The 11,623-nt window shown below is 37.4% G+C and overlaps 1 protein-coding gene across 2 annotated transcripts in view; it reads right to left on the bottom strand.

Annotated features, from left to right (window-relative positions):
• The window catches only part of ssrp1a (structure specific recognition protein 1a), a 22,661-nt gene extending 11,038 nt beyond the window's left edge, over positions 1 to 11,623 (bottom strand). Inside the window, exons 1-7 of one of the 2 annotated variants that reach the window (XM_016549422.1) lie at positions 11,475 to 11,623; positions 10,843 to 10,898; positions 9,736 to 9,921; positions 5,380 to 5,485; positions 3,269 to 3,462; positions 2,903 to 3,003; positions 276 to 405 (exon numbers count right to left, since the gene is read on the bottom strand). In XM_016549422.1, coding sequence (XP_016404908.1) covers positions 276 to 405; positions 2,903 to 3,003; positions 3,269 to 3,462; positions 5,380 to 5,485; positions 9,736 to 9,921; positions 10,843 to 10,896 — 771 coding nt within the window. In that variant the 5' untranslated portion in view covers positions 10,897 to 10,898; positions 11,475 to 11,623. The remainder of the gene's footprint in view (positions 1 to 275; positions 406 to 2,902; positions 3,004 to 3,268; positions 3,463 to 5,379; positions 5,486 to 9,735; positions 9,922 to 10,842; positions 10,899 to 11,474) is intronic. The other variant, XM_016549421.1, reaches the window with a different exon arrangement.

Here is an 11,623-nt window from a genome sequence, read left to right as displayed (position 1 = left end):
TACTAAAGTTCTACCATTAAATAATACTTGATTATCATATAATGCTTGACTGACTGATGTTAAGAGTGTACTTTCAGATATTTATAAAACTGTGCCATTTTACAAACAAACAAATATATATATATATATATTTATCAGTCTGGCGAGTAAACTAAAAAATTTACTAGCCAATGGCGATTCAATTGCCAAGGTGTTCGTAGAGGGCTGTTCAGTCTGTTTATTTGAATGCATTAAGTTTAGTTTGTCTTTGTTGGTGTGAATCACACAAAACTCACCACAAAGAACATCTGCCTCTGGTCCTTGTGTGGCAGCAGAAAGAGCCGCAGGACGGTGTTGTAGGGGATCTTATAGTCAAACGTCTTCCCGTGCAGGTGCAGGAAGCTGGGGTAGATACGGATATCATACCTGAAACACAGACACTAACTCACTCAAACAGTCACAAACAGGCTTGCTGTGATAGTCGATGCCGACAGTGTTAAGCCACAACATCGGTTACGTCACTTGCCCACAGCGGCACCGCCGTTTTGATTTTTTTATAGTACCGTATTGGCCCGAATAAATAATTTTATTGTTACACTTTCAAAAGTGTGGTTATTTTATTGGCTTGTGTTTTTAAATTCAGTATCATTGAAAGTAGAGTTAAATTAAAAAGTCTTACAAAAACACTTTATATTATTTAAGAAAATAATAAATGATTACAAAGCATTTTCGGTGCATCCCTAGTAACAATACAGGCCATGTGCATCACTCAGGAAAAAACACTAGAGGGCGCTTAATTACGGTTCATTACATATGTATGCTTGCACAAAAACAAGTTTTTATGAAAACTACCTTATGTGCAATTGAGTTCTATACAAATGCTTTTTTATTTGAGTGTGATTATCTCTGAAAATAAATAGCATTGATGTATGTAATAGTTTTGATGTTAATTTTAACTTCTAATATTACGTAGGGCTGGGGTTTGACAAATTTAATCATTTAGTTCAGTTAGAGAACAGACACTACAATTAAAAACTGAAGCGGAAGATTGAGTTTCGAAACGAAATGTGTGGATTTTGAGAAGCCTGTTGACTTGCCGTTTATGATTTTGGAAGATTTTTTTAACATTAGTTTCTTATTTATTTGGTGTTTGCTGATTTTTACTTTATTTAAACACGGTGTAATTTATTTATTTTATTTATCAAGATGTATGCCGTGCCTCCAAGCTTTCTTATTCATTTTGCTAATAAACGTTCTCCGTCTCTTATTTATTTGGTTCCACAGTGTTTGCTGATTTTCAGTTTTTTATATTTAAGCTTTGTGTAAGTTATTTTATATCAGGCCTATAGCATGGTGTATTTTTATTGGTTTTGTTCATTAAAGTTCTATGAGTGAGTTTGTCGTTGTACTGTTTTGTTGTTAATTTAACGACGGCGTCGTATTTAATATTTTTTAATAATTTTATTGTTACACTTTCAAAAGTGTGGTTATTTTATTGGCTTGTGTTTTTAAATTCAGTATCATTGAAAGTAGAGTTAAATTAAAAAGTCTTACAAAAACACTTTATATTATTTAAGAAAATAATAAATGATTACAAAGCATTTTCGGTGCATCCCTAGTAACAATACAGGCCATGTGCATCACTCAGGAAAAAACACTAGAGGGCGCTTAATTACGGTTCATTACATATGTATGCTTGCACAAAAACAAGTTTTTATGAAAACTACCTTATGTGCAATTGAGTTCTATACAAATGCTTTTTTATTTGAGTGTGATTATCTCTGAAAATAAATAGCATTGATGTATGTAATAGTTTTGATGTTAATTTTAACTTCTAATATTACGTAGGGCTGGGGTTTGACAAATTTCACAATTCGATTAGATTATCCTTCACAAGCTTGCGATTCGATTCGATTCGATATGGATTATTTTGGATATATATCATGTACAGGACATGGCAAATTCTCAAGAAAAAAAAAAAAAAATCTCTCAACTAATGCTGTAAAATATACCTGAGAGTCAATAAATTTGCTGATTTGTATACAAACACTTAAAATATACTCAATGAAGTTTTTGTGATATTAAATGTTATAATACTAACTTCAACTTTAAATTACATTATTATATTTCTACTCCAATTCGCTTTTTGAAATATAAACATTTAAATGGTGGTTGTCACAAAAACTTGACGGATTTATTCAAACAAATTAAATATTGAAGAACAGGAAAAATATTATAATGAATATAATGCTATATGGTGCATATTTAGCAAAATCTCCTCTCTAGAGTTCATTTCTCCAGCTGACTAATGAGTTCCTGTTTTTCTGTGGTAAATGTGACGTTACGTGACACATTGTTTACAAGCTATTGTTATCTTTCCGCGTTTAAAACACTGATTGAGCGATTACATGAGAAATGAGACATGTTCGGTAAGTTTCTTTTAACACCTTCGGATGTTCATTCATGTTTATTTCATGCTGTAACTGCTATTAAAGCGGAGGAGACGATCAGTTCACAGCGATCTGTCACTCCACATTAAACTGCGCCAAAATGGCATTTCATATTTGAATATTGTAATAAAATGGACATAATTTGAAATCTCAGACTTTGTTTCATATCAAAAGTAACTAATCACAAAGCTTATTGCAATGTATAGGATGGGAGGCGCTACAATGTTCCCTTCATTATCTGACAGGCTAGACTAATAGATTCTTGGGATTTATGAATCGATAGTTTCATAAAAATGAGAATCGATTAAAATCGAGAAATCTATATTTTTTACCCAGCCCTAATACTATATACCAAAAAGTGGAACAAAAGTCTTGAAGGGTTTTTAACGACGTGAAGATGATTGGTGAACTAGCTCCAACTAATCAACCGTTCTGGCAGAAGATGTGTATTGTTGTACAAAGACTCAGCTTACCTTCCTCTCGGCGTAAGGCACTGAAGCTCTTTAAAGACACACACGCCGTCTCCGGTAGCCTGGATGACGTCTGCCTTTGAGAGAACATTCTGAGCGAATGCCTGCGACAGCGAGAGATGATCATCGTCATCATCATCATCAGAACCAACAGCAGCAACTCACACAGACACTCACACACACACACAGACACTCACACCGACACTCACACACACTGACACACACAGACACACACAGACACACACACACACAGAAACTCACACATACACTCACACACACACAGACACTCACACCGACACTCACACACAGACACTCACACACTGACACACACACACTGACACTCTCAAACACACTCACTCACACACACACCTCCACAGGGTCTGAGCCGTCGTCTCCGGTGTTGGGAGGCACATAGAAGCGGACCTCCATGAGTGACACCTCCGCATCGTCATTCTGATGAAACTCCACCGTCACCTCATTCTTCCCCGTTGCACACTGGGATACGCTGGACAGCGGGATCTCGAAGACGGGACTGTCGCTCACATCAAATGACAGCAGAGACCCTGAGCGCAGACGAAGACATGTCATACTGGGCAAGCGTCGCCGTTTTTGACTAGCTCTCCTCACTATTTTACCATTTTTAAGCAATATACACTCATTCAAGTCTGGGGTCGGGAAGATTTTGTGTTTTTGAAACAGTCTCTTCTGCTCACCAAAGCTGCATTTATTTGAATAAAAAAAAAAAAAAAAAATTAAAATGCTGATTTACTGCTCAAGAAACATTTCTGATTATTATCAATGTTGAAAAAACTAAAACTAAACTTTTTTTTAATTAAACAATTTTTCTACATCAGAGTTTAATATTTTGATGCCTGATGTGATATTGGGAATATGCTTTAAAAAATGCAATAAACTAACAGAAGAGTTGCATAAAGAAATATATTGATAGTTTTTTTTATTTATCTGTATCAGTCAATATTGTTAATATCGGTCTGCATTGTACATACACATTCATTTTCCATATTTTAGATTTAAATGACCTCTGCCATCATCTAATGCTGACGCAAAGAGAATCTTTAAAAACACTAATTAAATAATATGGTTAAACAACATAACCTTCAGCAAATCTTAAACTGAATATATACTTTATCATACTGTGCATTATAAAACTGACTTGCAGCATTTAAAATGACTGACTTTAGTATTTATTTCAACAAAACAGCACAGAAGTTTCATATCGGTTATTTATCGGCTATCAGCCATAATTAGTGGATTTTTATTGGACAGGACTTTAATATCATGGATTGCTAGTAGGGATGTAACGATTCACTCAACTCACGGTTCGATTCACGATTTTGATTTCACGATTCGATTCACGATTTTTTTTTAACAAAATGAGATTTAAGACACGACCAAATTCTGTTTTAGCATGTCTAATTATTTGAAAGCATAAAACAAGTTTAATTTATTCTTACAATAGCCTTATGCTTTTTTGCTCAGAAATTCTGTGTTGTGTATTTACATTTTGTTTTAAGGCATAAAACATTCATTTAATCTATCTTTTAAGTAATGAAAATTAAACAAATTTTATTTTTTGGAAAATAAAGGTCATTTAATATTACAATTAAAACATTGAAAAAATATTGTATGCTTATTCCTTAAAAATAAGGTTTTAATCATTTTAGTAGTAGTAGTAGCAGCCTGTTACGTACATTCTACTCAACAATAGTAATATATTTCTGCCAATGCCCTCGAATTAAACCTAACTTTTATTTTGACGGGTTGCCGTGAATACCATTACATTTCTGTGATGACATGATGTGTATGACATGATGATAGTTTTACTCAAATGAAACGGTCAAATGCTGATGAAGTGACTCTCAGAGCAGTTCTGGAGATGTTGTTCATGTATTTATGTCCTCATTAGTGAGACGGCAGACGTTAATATCACCGGAAGAGTCACGAGCGTTTCAGTACGAGTACTACACAAAACCGCACGTCTGCGCAATTCATTAACACAGAGACACGCAGAATTCATATTTAAATATGATTCGTTTTGCGGCTTAATATTTACAAATACTAGTGGGAGTGGGCTCACTGTGTGTGTGTGTGCGCGCGCGCATCGGGTAGGAACTCCGCTGTGCGTGATGCAGAGACCGCGACCATAACATAGAGACTGAAATGACATGCCGTCCTGTAAATAAGATAAATAACATAAGGCTATTTAGTTTGCTTAATAAAAGAACAAGGTATATACCTGTTCTATAGGAAAGGTCACTTTAAATGACTTCTGTTGTGATCTGGCGCTATAGAGAAAATATAATTAAATAAGCAAGGGGGGCGGAAGGTGCCGTGGGGGGGGCGGGCCGCCCCCCTAATATAATGGCAGGGGAAACACTGAATCGTCACATATTTGAATCGATTTTCAACCGGTTCGCGGTTAATCGTTACATCCCTAATTGCTAGTAGTGTGCGTGTACCTGTGAATTTGGCAGTGCCCCAGTTCCAGCCCTTCACACACATGTCCTTCTCCGCCAACTCAACCTTGTAGTTTGCTTTAAAAAACGCTGAGATCTTCTCAAAATCCTGAGAGCAAGAGAAAGAAGAGATAAACAGAATTAATGCCTCACTTCCCCTGACTCTCTCTCTCCTCCAGTCGTGGGGTTCATTAATAAAGAGAGTTGGCGGCGGCGCTCGGCCTTCTGGGAAGGCAGAGGTGTGTGTAATCCGGCCGGAGGCTGATGCGGAGCACGCTCAATCAGCCTGTTTATTTATCCAGCGCTGCGCAATGGCTTCCACATGTCACTCCACCAGGTGTGTGCGCGTCCATCTGTGCGCTAATGAGCTTGGCACTGCTTAGCGAATCCCTCACGATCGCATTAGCATCACACAAACCAGCAACTCTCACACACACACACTTCTCCCTGATCCTCAAAACATGGCTTTTTTCCCCCTAATGTAAAGACGGAACAATGATGTTACATGTTACAGATTCTTCCAGAGATACGGAACACTGCTTAATGATAAACACCAAACACATTGACATCACACGCACACACAGCAAATCCATTATTGGAGGCCAGTGATTAAGCCCTGGAGAAAAGCATTCCTGAAACATCTTGAATTACACACACACACTGCACTTCCTTTGACACAGGGGGAAAAAAACAAACATTTAAGCAGAAGCAGAAAGGAAGTGTTACATTTAGGGCTGGGCGATAAACAGTATCATATCGAGATTGCAATAAAATGTCAATTACGATGAGCTCTGGACATTTTTACTCGATATGGATTGATCTAAATATCACTTTGGCAGCTTTACTTCTTTTCACTTGAGAAAAACTGCCACACAACCATTCAAAATAAAAGTCTGGTTTAGCTTGAAATTATAACAGAGATATATTGCTATCGTATAATAAAATATAATTCCCAAAGTAATAAGAATAAATTATTATTTTTAAGGAATATCATACAACCAAGGTTTTTTTTTTCCATTCATTTATACAAGTGTTGTGCAGCATTTAGCTTGACAATAAAAATGCAATATTTTGTAAATTAATTTCATTTGATTACATTTTAGATGAATGATCGAACTGTTAAAGTTTTATTAATTAATTTCACTAGACACCATTTGTGATAAATTTGTATTGAATCGAAACACAGAATCTAGAAATAAATTAAATAGAAACCAGAATTGAGTTCAAAATGCGGCCCTAACAGTGCTCCAGACTAACATTTGAGGGCAGTGGCAGCATTTTTGTTTATTGTTTATACAGATTTGACAGTAAAGCACTAAGCTTGAGTTAAGATGCATACAAAATGTACTTTTATTAACAACAGTAACAGGTGCAAAATCATTTTTATATAGAAAATGTATATATTCCACTCTTATTAAATGTACTTTACATTTTACATAAGTGTTTGTTTACCACAAAGTATATTTTGGTCATCCTATTAAAAATAACATTCAAACTGGATCATTTTAGAGCTTTAAAGTGCTGGAAATAGTTGTGTGAAATGCTTGAAAGTCATTGAAAAGTGCTCAAATTTCTCTCTCAAAATGCTGTACAAACCCTGCCATGAATGATGTAATGCATTCGACTATTTCTACCACAACACCATGGTTACAGTTAGCGTTACCGCTTCTGGTTTCCTGACGTATGTCAGCGCTGTTTATAACAGAGAATTCTGTGCAGAATTTGAATGATTCTCACTAGATCTCGCAGCAACCTTATCATTGTGCGGCGAATTCAAACGCTTCTCACTGGATCTCGCAGCACTGTTGCATCTGTGCAGTAACAGTGTCGCGAAATCAACTTTGGCTCCCGAGTAAAGCTGTTCTGAGCTCGAACAAGTTTGTTTGCGTCACGGTTCGAGCTGATGAACGGTCTGCGCTGCGCAGCTAAACGTATCGCGGTTTAGTTTCGCTTTCGTTCCGTTTGCCATTTGATGTTTCTCAAATGCAACAGAGATGGCAGCGCTTATGAGTTGGACAACGCGGTGGTCGCGCCAGTGCGACCGCTCACAAAAATTAGTCGCACCGGCAGAAAAAATGGTCGCAGTCTGGAGCCCTGCCTAAATTAAAACGTAGCTCTGTGGGGTTTAATGCGAGCAAACAATTTATGTTTACTAGAGGTCGCCCGATTGCTCGGTTTTGCCGATTAATCGGCACCGATAGTTGAATGCTGGAACTATCGGCAAAAATCCATGCCGATATTTTTTCCGAGTTGTGTCCATCGCTGGAGCTGCTGAGAAGCTCCGCTGTCATTGGTTTTGATGATAATTAAATTTTAAACGGTAATACTAACCGTCAGGGCATTTTATCGTGATTTATCGTGAAACCGGTAATCGTTCCACCCTACATTATACAGTACGAGAGCGAGAGCGACCTCTAGAGGCGAATCACTGACAGCACGTGCTGTTTGTTTTGATACGCGACACTGCGCTGAACAGAGTGGGACACTTCAGATGCGCATTTAAAACCGACAACGGAACGGTGTGTATACAGTACACTATAGTGCATGTTTTCATATCATTACTACGTGATTAATTTGTTGACTAGATGCTGCATTAGTGGAGAAAGAACAGCAGTTTGCTTTCAAGGCTGAGAGGACGCGAACATTAGTTTTTCTTCAAGCGGTTAAAGCAATGTGACCAAAACACAAGCAAGTCTGATGCAAATGCTTAATGTCACCATTGCTACCATCTATTTGCATTAGTTTATATCCAGCTGGTCACTTTAATGCATTTGTTAGCAGCGAAGGTGCAGATTTAAAGCCGTGACGTGAGAACGCAAACTTATGTTCATTCAGCCAAAAGAAATCCTGCCGCGCCATTGACATAGTTTTCCATTAAATTACATTATATTTGTCCCAAATCGTTGTTAATGTACATAAAGGTTTCACCCTATGCTGTAGAATTGTGTATTTTTCAGCGAAACGTTTGTGTTTCTGTAGCTCTAATAAAGTCTGTATGCTTCATTACATACTGCGCTTTCTCTTTCCGTTTGCTGTGTTTTTTAACTTCAAACTCATCTACGCCGCTTTTTTTATTCTTGAACTGAACTTTTGCCCATTTGGTGATTAAATAAACTGTTTTAGACCACCGCTTGAACTGAACGCGACACGTCCGGTGTGTGTGATCCCTGATACCTGCGAGCTATCTGTGACTAACATATTTAGTTATTTTGATTAGATAATCATCACGTGTTCTAAAATAAAGTGTGACAGTATACATACAATATCCATATATATGTAATTCCAATGCTATGGTATTTGTGTAGATATTTAAAGATGATCTTTAAGCATGACTGATGAAATGGAAACTCTTTACAACAAGACTCCGTTTGTAACATTAACTAAGGTTGATAAAAGCTGTAGAAATATTGTTCCTTGTTAGTGTTATTTCAATATTTACTAAAACGTTTTAATTTCAAAGTTGCTTCTGTTAACAGTTAATAAGCTGTGAATGTTCTATTCAACTTTAATGATTAATATATAACTAATATTGATATTTTTAGTCATTTACAAAGTATGGTACTGTTTTGTTTTTTATAGTAAAGCACTGTTTTAGTTTTTGTTCAGTATCCATTTTACAAAACTATTGGTGTATTAATCTGTTATCAGCCAGTGTGGTCCAACCTAGCTATCGGCATCTGTAAAATCTTTAAAATGATTGTAAAGCGCTTTGGGTGTACAACAATACACAATAAAGCGCTATATAAATGCATCATTCATTCATTCACTTCAAAAATCCACCATCGGTCAACCTCTAATGTTTACATTTATTCTCAAGGTCTGACAAACATGTGGAAAGTATTTCCTTCCCTATTAACGCTACATGAATAATGCGATAAATATCAATCTCAGTTGATATGCAAAAAAAAATAAAAAATACAGTGGTCATATTTTGGCCATATCGCCCAGCCCTAATTACATTTATGGATATGCAGTAGGGCTGTGCGATTAATCGAAATCGAATCAAAATCGTGATTTGAGACGTTGCGATTTCCTAATCGCAGAGCCTGCGATGTGGACGCGATATTACTCCGTTCCAGAGCATATGCATGACTGCCATGACATTGCCATGAGACCCACCATTAAAAAAAAACGGACCACGGGACGGGAGAGAGACAGAGTGGGATTATGGCGTCTACTGTGTCAGATCGATAGTTAGGCAAATTAAAACTAAAGAAAACCATATGCAACTTAAGCTTCGAAATGACAGACAACGAACAAAAAATAAAATCGCAAATCAAATCGCAATCTCTGTCAAAAAAATGGCAATTTGATATTTTCCCCCAAATCGCACAGCCCCTGATCGGTGGGTTCTCTCACTGTGTCTCTGAAGCCGTCGTATCTGTAGACGTCTCCGGAGCTGGTGGCCAGTTTGATCCCGTGACCCAGACAGACGCGACGCCACTGGGCCGCAGAGAGCTCAGGAGCCGGGATACTGTCCACCTTCCCCGTTTTGTGGCTTTTATAGACCACCGACTGCTTGCCGAACCTCAGACGGCCATCATTCTGACAACAAACACAAACAGCAATGAGCAGAGATCATTTACTACTCTACAGCGTTTTATTCTTCTGTATAGCTATCCTCATGTATATTACACACTCTCTGTAGGTTCTTTAAGGTTTGTAGCTAAACACAACAATCCCAGCAAGTTTATGAGTAAATGCATAACATATGTGACCCTGCAGCACAAAAGCAGTCTTAAGTCGCTGGGGTATATTTGTAGCAATAGCCAACAATACATTGTATGGGTCAAAATTATAGATTTTTCTTTTATGCCAAAAATCATTAGGATATTAAGTAAAGATCATGTTCCATGAAGATATTTAGTAAATTTCCTACCGTAAATATATCAAAACGTAATTTTTGATTAGTAATATGCATTGCTAAGAACTTCATTTGGACAACTTTAAAGATGATTTTCTCAATATTTTGATTTTTTTGCACCCTCAGATTCCAGATTTTCAAATAGTTGTATTTCGTCCAAATATTGTTCGATCATAACAAACCATACATCAATGGAAAGCTTATGTATTCAGATGGTGCACAAATCTCAATTTCTAAAAATTGACCCTTATGACTGGTTATGTGGTCCTGGGTCACATATAGTAGGTATTGTATTAACAAAAAACCTTTCTAATGTGACTACGTAATGCGTGAAGTCCAGCTAGTGCAAGATGAGAATTTGTAGTTATAAAAAGTATATACATTTTTTTATTTTTTTAGAAAATGAGCGATGGTTTCTATAGATAAGACTCTTATTCCTCGGCTGGGATCCTGTAGAGCTCTTTGAAGCTGAGATTTGGACCTTCAGCCCGTTGGTCCCCATTGAAGTCCATTATACGGAGAAAAATCCAGTAATGTTTTCCTCAAAAACCTACTGAAGACAGAAAGCCTCCACACTTGAGTGAAAGTTCAGCATCACCTACCCAAGATCCCTTCACCTCCGTATGAATGTTATTAAACTCCAGAGTGTCTCCCATCTCTGTAAATAAACACAAGCCATAAAATAACATCGCATTATCAGCAGACGAGTTTCAATCATTTATATTAGGCTTTTTCTCGCTCTGAAGACTTTAAATCACTTCTATATCACACTCGTCTCCAGGGTTGCCAGGTCTGCGGTTTTCCCGCGGAATTGGGCTACTTCAACACTGTCACCGCGGGTTGAAGCGACCCCAATAACGTGATATTTAGCCCCTGGAATGGGAACCCCGCCAGAAAACGTGTATTTTACCCGCCCCCGAGCCTGAGTTGTACCGGTGGAACCCCATCCTAGTTTTGAGTAGCAATTTGGGCGGGATTTGTTGTGAACACCTGGCAACCCTGCTCACATCTGTATGTTATTACAGCAGAACAGCGGCTGTGAGCTTCCTAACTCACACAGACAGCATTTAATTCATCATGGGCTGTAAATATCACATTATAGAGTATTTTAGGGCTCGAAAAGCTAAGTAGAGACACCGCCGCTGTTCGTAACATGTGGAGCGGACGCGATTCTTCAACCGGCTTCATTTCACTTCAGCAGTAAACAATACAAACTTCTTCTGCACTTACTTACTTACTGGGTAAAGAAGGACTTTATAAATGTATAATTGTGTTTCCCGGTGGTGGAGATATTTGATGTAAACACACACCGATGACTGCAGCAATCAAGCTCTTCTATTCTCCGGTTTCCCGCGTCAAACCTCCGGGTTCTGACTACAGTGA

This window comes from Sinocyclocheilus rhinocerous, unplaced genomic scaffold (assembly GCF_001515625.1).
Source record: "Sinocyclocheilus rhinocerous isolate Xijiao unplaced genomic scaffold, SAMN03320098_v1.1 scaffold1696, whole genome shotgun sequence".
Classification (NCBI taxonomy): Eukaryota; Metazoa; Chordata; class Actinopteri; order Cypriniformes; family Cyprinidae; genus Sinocyclocheilus; species Sinocyclocheilus rhinocerous.
Note: the sequence above shows the minus strand (reverse complement) of the source record. Positions and strands in the feature narration are given on the sequence as shown.